General features: G+C 44.1%; 1 protein-coding gene across 1 annotated transcript; it reads left to right on the top strand.

The window, feature by feature from the left end:
• The first annotated feature begins 5,137 nt into the window (after positions 1-5,137).
• On the top strand, positions 5,138-20,610 carry LOC143550708 (putative glycosyltransferase At5g03795). Its single transcript, XM_077041312.1, has 3 exons — positions 5,138-5,477; positions 19,228-19,798; positions 20,118-20,610. The coding sequence occupies exons 1-3, from the start codon at positions 5,138-5,140 to the stop codon at positions 20,608-20,610; spliced, it is 1,404 nt and encodes a 467-aa protein (XP_076897427.1).
• The last annotated feature ends 24 nt before the right edge of the window (positions 20,611-20,634 follow it).

The following is a 20,634-nucleotide window of genomic DNA, read 5'->3' on the forward strand; positions in this document are numbered from 1 at the left end:
TACATACCTGGGGAACGCCGGTGATCATCGCTACACCTGTCGCTGTTGGCCATCCCATCATGCCATGGACCGAAGATACAACAGCATTGAACCTTGCCATCCCATCTCTTCCGAAGAGGGTGTCATATGTGTGATGTGGCTTTCTCAAGACAACGAAATCCACATCTTCTGTGCGTGAGCGGTTCCCATCCGTAAGAGTGACGGGGAAAGATAAGATACCCAGGGGGTGTTCGTGCTGCCATCGAATCCTTCCATCGAGGCGTAGACCGTTTCTAACCGCCCCTTGTCTTCCTCATCTAGCTTGTCAAAGAACTGTCTGTACATAACCGTTGATGAAGCGCCGTTGTCAACGAGAGTGCGGGAAGTGATGTAATGCCCCAGCTGGGTTTTGATGATGATAGGGCCCTCTTTGCTGGGTCCTCCTGGAACTCGTGGGAAACGTACCTCGGCCTCTTTCCATGCACACGGTTCTGTCGCTCGTCTCTTCCTACCCATGATGTTACCCTGGACCATGTGGATACTGATGTCAACTGGCTTTCGCCCGTTGTTTCTGTATCGGTTGTCATTCTTCCTTCCGTTCTTGATTGATGCCACCAGGTGTCGGAGTCTGCCATCCTTGACAAATGTTTCGATAACATCTTTCAAGGATGAACACGTTTCAGTATTGTGGCCTTTTATGCCGTGGAAGTCACAATACTTGTTTTGATCTGCATCCGGATGTTGTCGGATCTTCGGAGCTCTTGGCCATGGGAGCTTCTCCGTAGCGAATACTTCCGTGACACTTTTAGTGAGCGGCGTCCACCTGGGATGCTGATCCAACAGCTATGTATTACCTCTTTCGCCTGCGAAGGAGCGAGAGCTGGATGAGGTGTCAAAGTTTACCCTTGACTGCCACATGTGTAGCTTCCTCCTTTTGTTCCGCTGGGCGGTTTGGACATTCTCTCTAGTTCTCTGCGTATAGAAGTCTGTAGTCTTGGGCAGATCTCTTCCCAGTTGCTTCTCTGTTTCGGCAAAGCGCTTGGCTGCCGTCATGATGGCATCCCATGTGGATGGCATTCCATCCTTTCCCGTCAACGTGCGGATAAGCTCTGGGTAATCCGCGCCTTGAATGAAAGCTGCGCGAACAAGGTCTTCGCTTATAACACCCAGACTCAGCTTCTTTGAGTTAAAGCGAGTAATAAAATCTAGCAAAGGCTCGTTTTTATCTCTAACGCAGTTGAGTATTGTCCATTGTTCTTCAGTATATTTCCTCTGTTGACTGAAGTGTTGGCTGAACTTGTGTTGAAAGTCCGCCCAATCAAAGATGTGGTGGACCGGTAGACGGTCAAACCACGCTCTTGCTGCTCCAACCAGTGTCATCTGGAACATGTAACACCACGTGGGCTCCGTCCAGTTACTGACGGTTGCCCCCGCTATGAATCTGTTCAGATGATCATCTGGGTCGGATATGCCATCGTAGGTGCCAATGTTGGGCATCTGTTTGGCGCCTTTTGGGGCGATTGCTTCCGCAATGTCCCTTGCAAACTTGGAAGTTTCTGCGTTTGCAACCGTAGGTCTAAAGGTTTTGGAAAAGTCACGAGACTTTGCCTCTGCGTTCCTTTGTTTGAAAGGCTCTCCGAAATTTCTTGTTTGGAAGTCTGTTCCCTTACGCTTCCCTTTCACCCTAAGGCGAGGGTTTGCGTCGGAATCAGATTCCTCCCAATCTTCATCCGAGGATTCGCATTCACTGCTCATGTTGAGCTGGTGTGTGCCTCCGAATTCGTAAGCCTGTTGGACGGAACGCAGGCGTTCGTCCAGCTCGGCTTGGAACTTTTTCTGACGTGCCTCCGCCCACGCCTTAACTTCATCAAGAGTTTGGTAGGGGAGCCTCGTTCGTTGTTTCTCTATCTGGGTATCAGTGAATCCCAGTGAACGATTATTTACTCCACTTGCCCCGGCTTGGGTAGCTGGGGTAGTGTTCGTAAAGTTTGTGTACTCGGTATCTCCCCCAGTAGCTGGGGTTGTGATAACCGGAGTCTCTTGGTTACTCGGTTTTGGGACCGGAGTATCCTTAACCATCTTTCCAGAAGTTTTGAAAAAACTGGAGAAAAATAAAGTTCTAGCTTTATGCACGGATGGCGCCAATGAAGAAACACCGGTCGAACCCTGACAGATTACAGGTAACCTGAGGGTTAGATAGACGTTTCCCACGAGGGGTTAGTTCCGGCAAGATGGTTCTTCCGATAACCTGCAAAACAGACACCGTGAGCTCGTAAATAAAGGGGGGGGGGGGTTCCTCCTTGTGACCACCCTCCGGCGTGAGAATCAGTCTATATTACTCTTTGAATATAAAAGTATGTTATTAATACTAGAGCAGTTATCAGGTAAATTATACAAGATATTAGATGATGAAATGATATTACCATTTGATGTCTTTTATAGCCGAAGGTGGGTTTCCAAGGAGGTTTAGCCGGCCTACTACTCTGCCAACTGTGGCCTACGCACGTGCTCTGCTGGTAATTGGTGGATAGGCAGCGGCTGACAGTGACCAGGCGTGCTGTTCACTTTTCCTTTTCCACCAACTACAGGCTAGGCACGTGGTATGGCAGGAGTTGGTGAGCAGGCGGCGGCTTTTGGTCACAGTGCTGTGGCGTGTTGTCTGCCATGCTGCTGTCAGTGAGCTGTCGTATCGTTGGTCAGATCTTTTGTCCATACCTCGTCAGGTATCACACAAAAGATCCTCCATTATTATACGGACTGGCTCATTTAGGCGGGAGTTTTCCCCCTCCCGCCTTTATGCGGGAATGTTCCCGGCTTTGCTCATTCCTTCTTCAGGTGACTACTGAATTATTATGAGTCTGAGCCTTATGCGTGTAGCCATGCTGCGCGGGTGGCCAGTCCCTAATGGCGGGTATCCGCACCTGCGGGAACAGGGGATACTTGGAAACCATAGGGAGGCATTTCCTGCGGGACCAGCTTGCGTACCGCATGTGAGGTCGTCACAACTCTGAGCGTGGTGGGTCCTGCAGGTTTGGTAGGTCGCGGCGCAGACGTCCCTATGGTGAAGTCCGCGGGTTCAACTGCGCAGACGTCCGTTTAAGGAGTCTTGCGTGTTCAACTGCGCAGACGTCTCCTTTTAAGGAAGTCTTGCGGGTCCTAACCGCCTCTGCTGGGACCTACCTCTTCAGTTTGTCTAAAAAAATAACTTAATTCCAATTTGATGTTGCCTTTCAAAAATAAAAAAAAATAAAAAAATTCCAGTTTAATGTCCACGAAGAATCCTCAAACATGGGGACCAAAAGTTTATTGCAATTTTAAGTAAAATAATGCACTACCATAGTTATTATTGTTATTATTATTACTATTATTTTACCGTTCAATTAATAATAAGCAAACAAATTAGTAACACAAGTTATAATATTTTATACATTAGAAATATTTCTGTTCGATCAAATTAATGCTGCCTTTTGAAGTAAAATACAACTTCCTACACCTTTGTTGTATCTTACCTACTATCATATGCAAGCATGCAACACGTATTTAAGTAATTATAATTTCATCTATAACATGTGATGTTTGAAAGATACTCACATATGTTGAATGTTGAAGTACGTATAAGGTTTAATGCTTTATATTGCATTTTGATTTGAACAAATCCAAGTTTGACAATTTTGTTTTGAGTTATTGAGCTTTGATTTAAATACATAAATTTTAAATGCATAACGGGTTTGATTAAAGAACAATTATAAAAAAAATTACAACAAAACAAACATTTAGTCTACATTTCATAATGTTTTCACTTATGATATACGAAGAAATAAGGTTACCATTTTATATTTATTCTCGTAAAAGTAATTACAATATATTTTATTGGATATTCTTTTATGCTTAGTATTCTCGGATATCTTAATAATATTGGAAAAAAGAGAAGAAATGTTAGGTTAGTGAGAGATATTTATACATGTATGGCTGTACAACATGGAGTTGGTATTGGTCAAGAACTAGGAACACGGACAAAAAGAAATGTAACCGTAGCTTCTACTTGGTGCTCTCTTCGTAAACTAGATCAGTTGACCACTTATTCACCTCGTATCATAAAGTGATAAACCTTTGGCAACTGAATTTTCTTTTTGTGACCAGTTGGATGTCCATAAAGACCTTTCCCCAAACCCAAAAATAAGTGAAGTTGTTGATGCAATAACTCGTACCGTGTGTTGGTGCATATGACGAGGAAGTTGATCGTATGTTCTTTGGGTGTGATTATTCAACGAATGTGTGGAATTGGCACGACATTTGGAGCAGTGTCATGCCTTCATCTCCCATCAACATATCTGACTTTCTTATTTAAGTAAACAACTCTACAGGATCCAAAGATGAATAAACCCAAGGTAGCCATTCTCTCAACGATTTGGAGAGCTCGGAATGTTTGCTATTTAAAAAAGACGCTCATTCGTTTTGAAAACGGACGAAGGAAATCATTTCTTTAGTATATATGCTGGCTAGATTAGTGTTCTTTTCGGTCTTATGCTTATAATTTACCAATTCTTGTCACACATGTCCTGCCACCATTATCCCTTTATTAAACAGATCGACACCAACTTGTAATACAATTAAAAACTGATTAAAAGTACTTGTAAAGCTTAAAGCTTCTATTTAATATTTAGCCACTTTAGTCAACCTTTTGTCATCTAGAATAGTGGAATCCAATAATTTATTTGAATTATTCATGTAGTAACCTGTCTAGGTAGTAACTCAGCACACAATCTTGATTAATCTACATAGCTTTAGAGCAGCCGGCCCCACCAACAAGTCTATATACCTCTTTGATCTTTCTTATGATTGGGTGTTCATGTGTAATTTATAATTATTAAGTTATACATGCACATGTGGACATGGTCATGGTCATATTCCTTCAAGATAATTAATCTTCACACATCCTGATCAATTCCTTATATATCAATCAGTAACGTTTGCTCTTTCATGCTTGCTTTCTGTATGTAGAAAATATGTAACAACCATTTTGCTTAAAAGATCAAAGATTCTCCTTGGCCTCTATTCTTGGTGTATGTGTTGGTTTCCTAGCGTGTGTTCTTGGTGCTATAATATACAAACTCCAAATCAACTTAACTTCAATTCAAAGCTAGCCAAGCCTTCCTTAATGGCGATCGTAAAGCAGGCTTCATTCAAAGGCTTGTTCTTCATGACATCAACCACCTTGATTATTTTAAAAACTATCTTCTTTTTTGTTACACCTATTCCTTCAACTTCAAATTTAATGATGACACATGAGCATGATGATCATCACTTTGACTTAAATCCACCGTTAGTCTCAAACCTTAATCAGTATGACGATGTTGTTAGGGTATTACACGAAGAAGAATCGATCTCCACGGATGATAATAAGCTTGGACCGCCGCATGGAGATGGCGGTGGAAGGTTGCGGGAGGTGGTGCATAAGGACGGTCAACTTTCAGCCGGAGATTCTACGTTCTCAAAAGGTAAATTACGACGTTTTTGGACTTTGTTCTTTTGCTGCCCACATGCAATTATTTATTTTCTTTAGTCAATTAGTTAGGGTGTAAGAAGTAATCTTGTCCATTGATTTTGAATATGGAGGGTTGATATTAGTTTAGAGGGAAATCAAGTGTGAACATAAGGTAAAGGGCATAAAAGAAATAACACATTTATTGACTTTCTCTCTCCACATGTCAAATTCCCCCATCATTTTAAAACATCCATAACTTTTTTACGACGTTTTTATTGAAAAACAAATTCACCATAATAACGAGTGTCTTTTTATCTTTTATATGAGTACCATATTGTAATATAAAATTTTTAAAAAAAATTAGTGGGTTTTCTACAAATTGTGTTTTACCGATTTGTGTTTTACAAAATTGTGTTATACAATATTATTTTTCATTGTGTTTTTTTATTGTGTTATTTACATTGTGTCATATAATTGTGTTTTTTATTATGTTTTTATCATTGTGTTTTTTTTTTCATAGTGTATTTTTTCATTGTGTTTTTCATAGTGTTTTTTCGGATTTTTCCGGCGAGGTGGTGGCGGTGGGCGCTGGAGTGGTGGTGGTTGTAAGAGATGAGTGAAGATGTAATTGGGTTTTATGTAAGTGGATTTTTGAAATTAATTTAATTGGGTTTTGAGATTAAAGTAAGTGGGTTTTGATATTAAAGTATGAGACTAAAATACCCTCCTTCCTAACCTTCTTAGAAAAATCAAACTTCTTATTTGAACCTAACTCATATATATATATATATATATATATATATATATATATATATATATATATATATATATCATTTTAAAACATGTTCTAGAGCAAAAATGCATATTGTTATTCCTTCGTTTTTTATACATAATATTATTTATGATATGATGAATCTTATAACATTGAGAATTATTCTTTCATCTTTGATATTTCTTTTTGCTTAAAATAAAATCTAAACCACTATAAGTGACATCTCTAAAAAAATTGTACATTAACAATCATATCAGACTGGTTGTCAAAATCTTACTGGTTCGTTATTATTTAAGACTTAATTATATTATATTAAAGTTTACACAAAAAAGATAAAATAGTTATATATTTATTTTAAATTAGTTATATACGTTACCAATTTTTAAATTGTTTATGATGTCTAAGTAGTTTTTGGAACATGGTATCGCTAATGGATCGATAAAACAAGCGTTTGACTGGCCTTGCTATAAAAATATTAGGTTGAATTCAGCAAGTTGTGATGATAAGTCTAATACTGTACTATATATACTGAAGAAACACTAAGCGACCCCGGCAGATTACGGATAATCTGGGGGTTAAATAGATGTTTCCCACGAGGGTTAGGTCCGGCAAAGATGGTTATTCTTCTGATGACCTGCAAAACAGACACCGTGAGCTCGTCACTGAGAATGGAGGGGGGGGGTACCTCCTTGTGACCACCCTCCGGCGTGAGAATCAGACTAGATTGCTCTTGAATATAAGTGTATATTAAGAGAAATAGCTAGAGAGAAGATGATGATACCGTTCTAAGGTGTTGGAGTATTTATAGCCGAAGGTAGGTGTCCAAGAAGGTACAGCCGGCTGTATAATATTCCTTTTCTACCAACTGTGGGCTACGCACGTGCCGTGCTGGTGGTTGGTGGGTAGGCAGCGGCTGATAGTGACATGGCCGGCTGTGTACTATTCCTTTTCCACCAACTGCAGGCTATGTACATGCCACGACAAGGGTTGGTGAGTAGGCAGCGGCTGATAGTGACATTAAGTACTAGAGCGTGCTGCTCGTCGTACTGTTTTCAGTGAGCTGTCGCAGCTTTGGTCAGATCTTTTGTCCATACCTTGGCAGGTATAGTACAAAAGATCCTCCAGTAGCGTACGGACTGGCTCATTTGGGCGGGAGTTTTCCCGGCTTTGGGCGGGAGTATTCCCGGCTTGCTCATTCTTTCTTTAGGTGACACTACTGAATTATTTGAGAGTTAGTGCCTTGTGCGTGTAGCCTTGCTGTGCGGGTAGCCTTCCCTGATGGCTAGTATCCGTAGCTGCGGGAACAGGCGGAGTACGTCACCATTGGGAGGCTTTTCCTGCGGGAACAGCTTGCGTACTGCGCGTAAGGACGTCGCGTCTCTGAGCATGGTTGGTCCTGCAGATCCAGTTGGTCTTTGCGCAGATGTCCCTCTAAGGTGAGTCTTGCGAGTTCAACTGCGCAGACGTCTCTCTTCGAGGTGAGTCTTGCGGGTCCAACTGGGCTCTGCCGGGACCTACCTCTTCAAGTCCCCCCAGTCCAATGTTCTTCTCATGAATTGTTAATAAGTGAGGTGAACTTTTGGACTTAAACAAGGGGTTTTGAAAAGGGTTTAGTTTTAAGGTTTTCCATGGGGATTCTTCCCGCGGAAGTCCTAATGTCACGTGCAGAAATTCCCGACTTTTCTGCTTGATCTTTGGGTATGATGCGGGTAGGTCTGTAACCTCCTCGCAAGTCAGGAGCGTTGAGTTCCACTTGTGTAGATTCTCCATGAAGTTTTGGTAGTTTTAAACATAGTGATCAATTATGTTAAACAACCAATTCCATCTTGGAGCTTCAAACAATCTAGTTCTCAACGTTCCCGCTATGCGGGGATGTTATTTCCGTTTCCGCAAGCATGGCCCAGAAGATCCTTCTTGGTTTCAATTCCTTGCGAGTGCTAAGTATGTGAAGGGTTTTGCCTTGACACTGTACCCGCACTCGTCTTATAGTTACTTTACTTCCAAGGTATTGTTGGCTTCAATTCCCTGCAGGTGCTAAGTATGTGAAGGGTTTTGCCTTGACACTGTACCCGCACCTGTCTTATAGTTACTTGGTTGCCAAGGTATTCTTGGCTTCAATTCCCTGCAGGTGCTAAGTATGTGAAGGGTTTTGCCTTGACACTCTACCCGCACCTGTCTTATAGTTACTTGGTTGCCAAGGTAAGGGGGTATAGTCCCGCTTACTTTTGAATCTTTTTGAATTTTTTTTTTTTGAAATTCGAAGAGTTGGTGAAAGGATAAGAACAGTCTAACCGTTGAAGGGACGTCAGCGTGGTCTGACGGTTTCTTCTGACAGTTTCAGGACGTGCATGAAGTTATGGTGACGTGACAGTATATGGTCATTCCAAACGCTTTTTCAGGCGCGTGGGCGCGAGTTTTCGGGCGCGTGGGCGCGAAGTTTACGGCGCGTGTCCTGTCAACAGCTGTTGCCAGCTTGCTTTTTCCACGTGTCATAGTTTCATTGCACCTGCGCTTTTCCGTCTCTCCCGCATTAAATTCATCGCATTCATTGCGATGAGTATATAAAGGGAGGAGAGGATGCATCTCAACTCACAGTTTCACTTCATCTTCTAAGCGATTTCCGGCGAATACTCTAACTGTCGTCGAGCATTCTCTTGAAATCGTTCTTTCCATCCTTCGAAACATGTCTTCCATTCGTGATCCTGAGGCTATTGCCGAGGAGTCCGACGTGTACATCGAGAACCCGACGTCTGACAAGGACGATAAGAGTACTGCTGGGGAGTGCCAGTGTGCTCTTTCCGTCGACGTTTATCAGTACATCGTCAGGAAGTTCATGCTTGAGCCCTTCGAGCCTGAGTTTCCTGAGCCTCACCAGACGGTGTACGATGCCCCCAAGGGCAAGATAGGGGTGTATGCTGCATTCTTCATCTATGGGAATCTCAGGTTCCCATTGACGAAGTTTGTGTACCGTGTTTTGGAGAGACACGGTGTACACCTAACGGAGGTGCACCCGATGGCGATCGCAAAGGTTCGCCATTTTAAATGGGTGTGCCATATTCTGGGCGTTGAGCCCCGCGTCGACCGCCTGATGACCTACTCTTGGAGGTGCATCCAGGGCTGGTATACCTTGGTCAATCGGATCAAGGGTTTGAAGATCTGCGCTACCGAGCGCAGTCTTCGTTCTTGGAAGTGGGAGTTTTTCTGTCTCCGCTCGCGTCGTCCCCATTGCGATGACGTTCAAGAACGGGAGAGCTCTCCCGAACCTTCACGCCTCCAACTACCAGGAGGCGGAATGGTTTACCAAGATCTCCCGGATCCAGACTCCGGTTTACCGCTTTGCGGAGTCTGGGATGGTGATGCTTGGGATGAGCCGGGTATGGAAGGATGCTGGGGCAGAGGCGCCACAGATTCCCATCTTCCTCGAATACGGTTTGAACTCTATCCCTTACGGTATGCTTCATATCTTTTTGCTGATTTAGGGTTTTTCTTCTAACTGCTTTTCTGTTTATTTTCAGAGGGGAACAATTTGCAGTCGCTTCTGCAACCGCGTGAGAGCGGTGGTCCCGCTCGGTTGGGTACTCGTGCTCTCGACGAGAACGAGTTGCCCATCTTGGAGCAAACGGCGGATAGGTTCGTGGAGGTCTACCCGCCGGGCCACGAGATTTTGAGCGCCACGCGGCCAGGTAAGGGTTTCTTTAACCCCCGTCCTCTCCATGCTCAAACCTCTGCTGGAATTCCTCTAATTTTGTCATCTTCTGATGAGGAATCCGCAGACGGTTCTATCTTCGTGAGAAAGAAGGCAGCTGGTGCGAAGGGCAAGGCGAAGGTTGCCTCCACCGCCGATCAGGGGAACCGGTCTGACTCGGAGACCGAAAGTGAGGAGGTGGCGGGGAACCCTGGTGGTGGTGAGACAACTGTCCCGGAGGTTGAGACAGCTGTCACCTCCGATCCGCCCAGTACGACGACGGTGACCGGCGTGAAGAGGCCGGCTCCATCGGGTTCGTCCCCGCCTGTCAGAACCTTCAAGCTCAAGAAAACTCGTAAGTGTAAATTAATCTTACCCGCAATTCTTTCCGCCATTGTTTTTAATATCGTCTTCATGCAGGCGTGGATGCTACCGCATTCCAGAGTGGAGCGGGGAGGAGCGTCTCTCGACCCATGACGGTAGGTTTGGTCAACCTACCCGAGGCGATGACCCAGGCGGCCGCGCCTGTTTCAAGTGTTGGTTCAGTTGCTCACCCGGTTGAGGCAACTGTTCCAATTGTGACGTCATCTCCGCCGGCTGTCAGTGCCATCTTCACTGCATCCTTCACTGAGCCGGCGGTGATTTTTTCTGTGGGCTCCTCCGCAGCGGCGGCCACGGTTGTGAGTTCACCTCCCGTGAGTTCACCTCCGATGGTCTCTACCGCGGCGGCTTCAACCGTGCCTCCGGCACCGGTGACTACCTCGTCTCCGGCCGGTTCAGCAGGTATGTTTGGGGCTTCTAGCCAATCTCTGCCTCCTTCCCATCTGCCTGATGTAACACCCCGACCAAAGGCGGATTATACATCGGGGCGCCACATATTGTTTCATTACTCGTGACACTATTGGGTGTCAATATTTAATAAATACATTTATTCGCGCACGCGCAAGGTAAACACAAGATAACATAAATCATCATAAATCAATATATTATAAATCATAATATTCGAACAGCAATAACTTGTCTTGATACATTTTAATCTAGGTCCAAAATAAAGAAAACTTCCTATGTGTCCACAAGCTCCAAAACATCTACTGCAAACCTGAACATGTGTTAAAATAAACGTCAAACACTTGCGTGTTGGTGAGAAATCAAGTTTAATACAATACATAGATAACAATAAATCTGCGCGCAACATGTGTATGTCTGGTTTTCAACAAGGGTGTAATCTGATCGGGACCAACTCTAAGATTCATAGACTGCCAGTGCTCACAATTGAGCTCACAAACAAGACAAACTGTGCATGTGCAAACAAAAGAGAAAATCATAAACGATAGTTCTCCCGTGTTCATCTAATGGTACCATGAAAACTGCGGAATAGACCGACAAGACGGTTAATGATCCACACATACAAATAAACAGCCAAGTCTACGTCCTCAACACATGGGATACTGCGCGACTAAAGTTCATAAATAGTTTAAGACTCTAAGTTTGTATGAACACATGAACATCCCAAAACATTAAAAATAAAAAGGGATTAGGTACGAGATTACTCACTTGATAAACGATGCGGTGTAAGATAAAGCAAGAACCAACTTTAAACAAGCACAATTTAACCTATAAATAAGATTATTGTTTTAATGATCGGTTTTAAGTCTTGATATAAGTTAGCATAATTAATAAGTAAATTATTATATAATATATATTACCGGAAAAGCAGGGTAGAACAGAGAGGAAGACGGAGGCAGAGAGGGAGGCGGCAGAGAGAGCAAGGAGCAAGAGAGAATAAAGAGATTAAGTGTTTTGTGTGTGTAGTGTTAGGAAAAATAATACTATTATTTATAGAGAAACCCTAGGGAACACAATCCCTAGAAAAAGGGGAAAAGATCTCAAAAAGCAAAAGATTCCAAAAGCAAAAGATATCAAAAGATATGGCAGCTGCAGGGGGCAAGATAAAGCTGTCAGGGAACAGTAAAAAGCATGGGCGGATCAGATAAAGGTACTGGTCAAGCATGGCAAAAGCAGATCTCAAAAGATTATGTCAGTCACTTTATCTGCCAACCAATGGGGTTGGTGCGCATGCTGCGCCGAAAGTAACTTTTCAGACATAAGAGAGGTCAGGTCAACAGCACAGAAGATAAGACAACACAAAAGCAAACGGCTAGATTAAACGGAAGAAAACTCAAAGGGTTCAGCGCGAGGAGGCTCGAGCGCGAAGGCAGACACAGAAGGTTAAGAGAGCGCGAGCGCGAAGGCAGACAGAACCAACCTTAACGCGTCGCGGAAAGAAATACATTTCTAAGCGCGCCGCGGGAAGAATCACATTTCTTAGCGCGCCGCGGGAGGAACTATAATTCTTCGCGCGTCGAGGGATGAACTACGATTCTTAGCGCGCTGCGAGAAGACCTACAAATCCTTAGCGCGTCGCGGGAAGAACTACCGTTCTTAGCGCGCTGCGAGAAGAATTACAATTCTTAGCGCGCTGCGAGAAGAGTTCGTCTCGCGTATCGCTGAAACAGGTGGTCTTCACGCAGGATTCCTTGTAAGGGGTCTGGCGCGTGGAGCTGCGCAGACAACCTTAGGCGGGAAGGAACAAAGGACAAGCAAAGAGTTAGAAGAGGGAAACAAGGCGTAAGGGCGGGACGACGACAAGAGGGAAAAGAAGGCGGAAAGAGAGAAGGAGAGGGACGGGACGGCGGAAAGAAAGAGAGAGAAAGAGGCGGGAAGGAAAATATATATTATTATTAAAAGTAAAATATAAATATAAATATTAAATCATAAAAGAAAGAGATCGGATCGGAGAAACGGGTACCTGGGTCGGGTCGGATCGGGGCAGATGTCACACCTGACCTCTTGGATGGATATCCCTTAGGTTCGGGTGATGGGTTCGGCGGCTACCGGCCTGTTGTCGACCCTACAGGTGCGTAGGGTTATTTTGGCCTCTTTTTTTTTATATCATCTTTTCCTAACTGTTTTTTGTTTTTACAGTGTCGGATTCCAATGAGGTGTATGTTCCACGGTGGAACATCCGCCGGGGAACAACCCTTCGGACGGCTGTGGACTGCGTCGAGTGGGCGCGTCACGCGGCCCCAAGTGGCGCGTTGGGGGAAGCCATGTCTAGCTACCAGGAGGGTAGGCTGACAAATGAGCTTCGGATTCTCCTTGCCCGGATGCAGCCGCGCGTCGAGTTGCTTTGTCGTGAGAACGACAAGTTAAAGGCGACGCGTATCCAAGAAGTGGCTCAGGCGCGGGCCATCCGGGAGGAGAACAGGAGACTTTCCGCCGTTGCTGCGGAGAAGGAAAAGGCCTTCAAGGCCCTCGAGGTTGAAGTTCAGGCCCGTCTCGAGGCTCGTTCCAAGGCTACTCAAGCTGTTAACGAACAGCTTGGGTTGGCTAAGGAAACTGCGCGGAACGCGACCGAGAGGGCCACCAAAGCTGAAGCTGTTGCTGAGCCTCTGCGCGCTGAGAATGAGGAGCTTAAAGCCAAACTAGAGAGGCTTCAGTAGGCTCATGATGCCTTGGCCATGGAAGACGCCAAGAAGCTCCAAGAGATCTTGGATCAGAGGGGTATGCTTGACCACACTGAGCGTAAGCTAAAGGGCGTTGAAGAGGCTGCTGCTAAGGAAGTGTTGCTTGCCAACCTTAACAAAAATGAAGCCGAACGCGCCCGTAACCAAGCTCAAGCTGCCCTCCAGGAGGCTCTGATCACCAATGAATGGCTTCTACGAGAAGCGTTGTCGCAGGTATGCGTAGCTTCATAATATCTTTACGCTTTTCTTTGTACTTAGAAAAGGTTTTGATACTGTATTTTTTCTTGTAGGTTGTGCATCGGATCTTCACGAACACATCTTATGACGATGCCATGAGCGCAGCCCTCAACGCTTCCCATGAGAATGGGGAAAAGGCTAGTTTCTTGCTTGGTCTGGGGTTTGTTGAGAAGGGCATCCCGCCTTCCAACTTCCCTCTTTATGACGTGGACACTGAAGCTGCCTATGACCAAGCAGTGAACCAGTATGCTGCCTTCCCGCATCCGGTGATGGAGAAGGTGAACGAAATTGCTGCTGCTGATGATGGGCTAACCATTCTCAAGACTTTCCTTGATCCGCCACAGCCAACTGATGGTGCGGGTACAAGTGGGTTTGGAGGGAGTGGTCCTGAAGTTTGAACCTTGAGATCCCTTCCCACCGTTAGGATAGATTTATATTTCTGTAGGCGGGTAGATACCTGGCCATTCTTGTAATGTTTGAATTTTTTATGAAATATAAATGTTTGTGCGGGTAGGACCGCCAATTTCACTGGATGACTTGCTTTATAAACGTTATATGACTTGCTCATGCATATTATAGCTTAATTTGGCACTTGTTTTGCCGCATAAACAATATATGATTCGCTCGTGCATACTTTAGTTTAACTTAGCAATTTTCCGAGTGTTTTGAATAAGTTAACCGTTCGACGCGCGGTTGTCAATAGGTTAGTGTTCAGTTTCCTCTATCATGATTGTGCGGGTAGGACCGTCACTTTCATTTAGTGGGATGACCAATCTTCACCTATAACTGACCTGCGTGAAGGTTTGCCGTTTTTTGTGTTTATGCGGGTTTTGCCGCCGTCCACACGCAACGACCCCACTTATTTATGCGGTGAATACCGGCATATCAGTGTTTTGAATAAGTTAAACCTTTCGACGCGCGGTTGTCAATAGGTTAATGTTCAGTTTCCTCTATCATGATTGTGCGGGTAGGACCATCACTTTCATTTAGTGGGATGACCAAACTTTACCTATAACTGACCTGCGTGAAGGTTGTCCTCATCTCTTACAAATTTTTGCCGTTTTTTGTGTTTATGCGGGTTTTGCCGCCGTCAACACGCAACGACTTCCTTTCACACTTATTTATGCGGTGAATACCGGCATATCAGTGTGGAAAGTTCATAAGTATAAATGTAAGACCATCAGCGTCAATGTGATAAGGAGAATCATTTCCATTAGAAGTGGCTCTGGGCCTTTTCTTTACAAGTTTGGAATTGATCTGCATGCAACCTGTGTAATTGAACTCCCTTCCATGTTCTTGGGATGGGGGTGTCATCGAGCCTTTCGAGCCGATATTCACCTGGTTCGGAATCTCGTTGTTTACGCAGTATGTAGTCTCCAACATTGAAGCTGCAGTTTCATTCGTGTTTTCCCCAACTGGGGTTCTACACGCATTAGCCTGCTCAGCGTTCATTACGCCACGAGGTGCGTGAGTTTCCCATCTCTGACAAATGCTTCGACGATGTCCTTCAAGTCTAAGCATTCCTCGGTGGTGTGGCCTCTTGTCCTGTGGAAGTCACAGAATTTGCTTTGATCAGCGTTTGGACGCTGTCGGATAATTGGAGCCTCTGGCCATGGGAGCCTCTCGGTGGCGAATATCTCGGTGACGCTTTTGGTGAGTGGCGTCCATCTAGAGTTCCGGTTCGACGACTGCATGTTATCCTTTCCGCCTAACCGAGGGCGAGAGCTGGATGAGGTGTCAAAGTTTACCCTTGACTGCCAAATGCCTAGCTTCCTCTTTTTGTTTAGTCGGGCGGTGAGGACGTTGTTTTCTTTTGTTTTCTGGGTGTAGAGGTTTGTGCTCTGGGGAAGGTCTCTACCCAATTGCTTTTCCGTTTCCGCGAAGCGTTTAGCTGCTGTCATGATGGCATCCCACAGGATGGCATGCCGTCTTTACCCGTTAAGGTGCGGATGAGCTCTGGGTCCTTCGCGCCCTGGATGAAAGCAGCGCGAACAAGATCTTCGCTAATAGTGCCCAGACTTAGCTTCTTTGAATTGAAGCGCGTGATGAAGTCTAGTAAAGACTCATCTTCCTCCCGGATGCAGTTGAGGATCGTCCATTGCTCTTCGGTATACTTTCTTTGTTGACTGAAGTGTTGGCTGAACTTCTGCTGGAAGTCTGCCCAATCGTAGATGTGGTGGACCGGTAGACGGTCAAACCACGCTCTGGCTGCTCCAACCAGCGTCATCTGGAACATATAACACCACGTGGGTTCCGTCCAGTTGCTGACGGTTGCCCCCGCTATGAATCTGTTCAAATGATCGTCTGGGTCGGATATACCATCATAAGTGCCGATGTTGGACATCTGTTTGGCACTTCTCGGGGCGATTGCTTCCGCAATGTCCCTTGCAAATTTGGACGTTCTCGCATTTGCAGCAGTTGGTCTAAAGGTTTTGGAGAAGTCACGTGGGTTTCCCCCCGCGTTCCTTGGTTTGAAGGTTTCTTCGAAATTCCTTCTCGGTTGGAAGTCCGTTTCCTTACGCTTCCCTTTCGCCCTATGGCGAGGGTTTGCGTCGGTGTCGGATTCCTCCCGATCATCGTCCGAGTACTCGCACTCACTGCTCATGTTGAGCTGTTGTCGAGTGCTTCCAAATTCGTCAGCCTGTTGGATGGAACGTAAGCGTTCGTCCAACTCAGCTTGGAATTCCTTCTGACGTGCTTCCGCCCACGCTTTAACTTGTTCAAGTGTTTGGCGGGGGAGCCTCGTCTGTTGTCTTTCCACCTGGGTATCAATGAATCCCAGGGGATGATTGTTTACTGCACTTGCCCTGGCTTGGGTAACCGGGGTAGTGTTCGTAAAATTTACTGCACTTGCCCCGGCTTGAGTAACCGGGGTAGTGTTCGTAAAATTTGTGTACTCGCCGGTGTTCCTCCCAGTAGCTGGGGTTGTGGTTACCGGGGTTTCTTGGTCACTCGCTGGCCTCGGGACCGGAGTAACGTTAACCATCTTTCCAGAAGTTTTGAAAAAACTGAAAAAGAATAAGTTCTAGCTTTTATGCACGGATGGCGCCAATGAAGAAACAATAAGCGACCCCGACAGATTACGGATAATCTGGGGGTTAAATAGATGTTTCCCACGAGGGTTAGGTCCAGCAAAGATGGTTATTCTTCTGATGACCTGCAAAACAGACACCGTGAGCTCGTCACTGAGAATGGGGGGGGGGATACCTCCTTGTGACCACCCTCCGGCGTGAGAATCAGACTAGATTGCTCTTGAATATAAGTGTATATTAAGAGAAATAGCTAGAGAGAAGATGATGATACCGTTCCAAGGTGTTGGAGTATTTATAGCCGAAGGTAGGTGTCCAAGAAGGTACAGCCGGCTGTATAATATTCCTTTTCTACCAACTGTGGGCTACGCACGTGCCGTGCTGGTGGTTGGTGGGTAGGCAGCGGCTGATAGTGACATGGCCGGCTGTGTACTATTCCTTTTCCACCAACTGCAGGCTATGTACATGCCACGACAAGGGTTGGTGAGTAGGCAGCGGCTGATAGTGACATTAAGTACTAGAGCGTGCTGCTCGTCGTACTGTTTTCAGTGAGCCGTCGCAGCTTTGGTCAGATCTTTTGTCCATACCTTGGCAGGTATAGTACAAAAGATCCTCCAGTAGCGTACGGACTGGCTCATTTGGGCGGGAGTTTTCCCGGCTTTGGGCGGGAGTATTCCCGGCTTGCTCATTCTTTCTTCAGGTGACACTACTGAATTATTTGAGAGTTAGTGCCTTGTGCGTGTAGCCTTGCTGTGCGGGTAGCCTTCCCTGATGGCTAGTATCCGTAGCTGCGGGAACAGGCGGAGTACGTCACCATTGGGAGGCTTTTCATGCGGGAACAGCTTGCGTACTGCGCGTAAGGACGTCGCGTCTCTGAGCATGGTTGGTCCTGCAGATCCAGTTGGTCTTTGCGCAGATGTCCCTCTAAGGTGAGTCTTGCGAGTTCAACTGCGCAGACGTCTCTCTTCGAGGTGAGTCTTGCGGGTCCAACTGCGCAGACGTCCCTGTTTAAGGTGAGTCTTGCGGATCCAACCGCGCATACGTCCCTGTTCAAGGTGAGTCTTGCGGGTCCAACTGGGCTCTGCTGGGACCTACCTCTTCATATACCATGCAACAAGCTACGATTGTGTTGGCAGTACGTATATACTAATATTTAACTATATGTAATGTATATAATATTTACATACGATATTCATTAATTCAAAATATTTGAATTAATGTCAAGCTAATATTATGCCTTAACATATGAAGACAATATCTCTAGAATTTGTTATGAGTTATTATCATAATATAGTCAATCCCTTGATTTATGTCATGTATACTCTTTATATTCTGTAACTTGTTATATGAATAAACAACTTTTCAATGCATATTAGAATAACCTTTCTTAATATATAATACGTTATGAAATCTATATAGTCGGCATGGCCGGCTGGAGGGTGGGGCCGGTCGGACCGTCGGCCGGGGTACGCAATTTTTAGGGGCCAAAACTTTTTGTATCTATATTTTGTATATATATATTTAAAAATATAAAACTTAGATAATATGAATTGCTCTTTACCATCTTATAATTATTGGGCCCAAAATTCTTTTTTATCCATAATTCATTTAATCAAGTTTAAATTATTGGGCCCAAACTAAAACTAAAAACTACAAAAATTAAATAAAAACCCGATGCAAAATAAAAGAAAAAGGCGGTCGATTGAAATTTCTCTTTGGTTCCTTCCTTCTTTACGAATGCTGAGCAACGACCAACCTAGCAAGCCACCACTGTTGGTTTGTTGTTAACCACCAGGCTCCTCCACGGTTGACCGAGCTTGCCACCAAGGACCAATTTATTTTTTTTAATGTTAGGAGAGTTTCACAAATCATTGGTTAATCGTTAATTATTACGGTATTTTTTTAATAATATATTTTTCAATGTTTATTGTTATAACACTAAGGCTTGTTTAAAAAAATTAGCTTATATATTTCTTTACTCATTAAGGTTATGGGCCTTTTTATTTTGGCTCGGCTGAGGTATTCAAATCCTCAGAGACGGCCTTGATAGTCGGCTATAACCATTAACCATAGCGTTCTAGTTTTCTAGTTTTATGGCCGGGACGTATATCACACGTACATATATATATCCATTGTCATATGTTAGTAACTTGATACAAGAAAAGAATCATGTATCATATATGATATTCATATACAAATGCCAAGTTCCTAAAGTAGAAAGTAGAACACTAACATAGAATTGTCCATGTCATATATGTGTTGTCTATGTCCATTATCCAGCCACCTTCAAGACCATCACATGTTTTTCTTGTGGGAAAATTACAATTTTGCCCTTACCCGCATCCACATTTTGACCATTACTTGGGATTCAAGGGTCTACAATATGGTCCTAAAGCTAGCAAACTTTGTGAATTGTGATTACATCTTTTTGCCACTGGCTTAGCTCAAGTGAAGCCTTACTCTTTAGCAAACTAACTTTGTGATATCTTTTTGCTACTTTTTTTAAATTCCAGTTAAGCCTTTGGAAGTCAAAGAAGTATACCATGAAAAAGACATTTTCTTAAAGAATTACATACAAATGAACAAAACCTTGAAGATATACATTTACCCACACGCGGAAACCGACCCGTTTGCCAACATTTTCTTGCCCGACAACCACGGTTCACCAGGGGGCAACTATGCGAGCGAAAACTACTTCAAAATTGCACTCTCAATGAGCCATTTTGTCACACAAGACCCATTTAAAGCAGACCTCTTTTTCTTGCCTTTTTCCATTGCAGGTATGAGACATGATAAGAGAATTGGAGTAGGTGGCATTAAAACCTTCATTAAAGACTACATCTATAATATAAGTCACAAATACCCGTTTTGGAACCGCACAGGAGGTGCGGATCATTTCTATGTCGCGTGCCATTCTATTGGGAGGACCGCAATGGAGAAAGCACCCGAAGTTAGGATCAATGCAATTCAAGTTGTTTGTTCTTCAAGTTATTTCTTGCAAGGGTACACCGCGCATAAAGATGCATCTATACCACAAATATGGCCAAGACCCGGTGTCCGCCCCACCCGTCACCCATCTAAAAGGTTTCCCAACTTTTACAACTTTTGGTTTGTGTTCTAAAAGTGATTTTATATAATTATTCATACTTTTACTTTTATAAAAGTAACGGACTACATTTAAACTGAATTATGTAATTACAATACAGGGTAACACTCAATAAATAGGAAATAAACTAGAAACAGACCTAGAGAAATCTAACTCGGCCCGGGGCCTAAACAAAATAAAAAATTTTAATATTAATAACTTATATATGTTTAACAACTTGATAGAGAAAATATTTGCATGTATCCCATCAAATATTTACTGGGTACGTTTGTTTTTACCTTTACTTGTATGTTGCAGGGAAACGCTTGCATTTTATGCAGGAGCAATGAACTCACGTGTGCGCGAGTCCTTGGTTCAGACATGGATTAACGATTCAGAGATTAGAGTTCACCAAAGCCGCCTGAAAACACCTTACTCGGAGTCACTTCTTGGAAGCAAGTTTTGCATCCATGCAAAAGGGTTTGAAGTAAACACGGCTCGTATAGGTGATGCAATCTACTATGGTTGTGTCCCCGTTGTTTTGGCTGACCATTATGATCTGCCATTTGGGGATGTCTTGAATTGGAGCAGCTTCTCGGTTGTTGTTTCAGTGGAAGATATCGCGTTCTTGAAGAAGATATTGAACAAGATTGTTGATTCTGATGAGTATATGAAGCTGCATAAGAATGTGGTGAAGGTTCAGAAGCATTTTCAATGGCATGAAGTCCCGGTAGATTTCGATACGTTTTATATGGTGATGTATGAGTTATGGGTTAGAAGAAGTTCTATTAGGATTCATTCATTCAACTAATGAAACATTTAAACTTATTGATGA

The sequence above is a fragment of the Bidens hawaiensis genome, unplaced genomic scaffold, assembly GCF_021521415.1.
Source record: "Bidens hawaiensis isolate Kalapana, Puna unplaced genomic scaffold, B.hawaiensis_p1.1 tig00016126_1, whole genome shotgun sequence".
Taxonomy (NCBI): Eukaryota; Viridiplantae; Streptophyta; class Magnoliopsida; order Asterales; family Asteraceae; genus Bidens; species Bidens hawaiensis.

Excerpts from the sequence above, each read along its gene's own strand:
- LOC143550708 (XM_077041312.1), top strand. The coding sequence starts at position 5,138 with ATGGCGATCGTAAAGCAGGCTTCATTCAAAGGCTTGTTCTTCATGACA. Across the intron at positions 5,478-19,227 it reads AGATTCTACGTTCTCAAAAG|TTAAGCCTTTGGAAGTCAAA; the intron begins GTAAATTACGAC and ends TTTAAATTCCAG. Across the intron at positions 19,799-20,117 it reads ACCCGTCACCCATCTAAAAG|GGAAACGCTTGCATTTTATG; the intron begins GTTTCCCAACTT and ends TGTATGTTGCAG.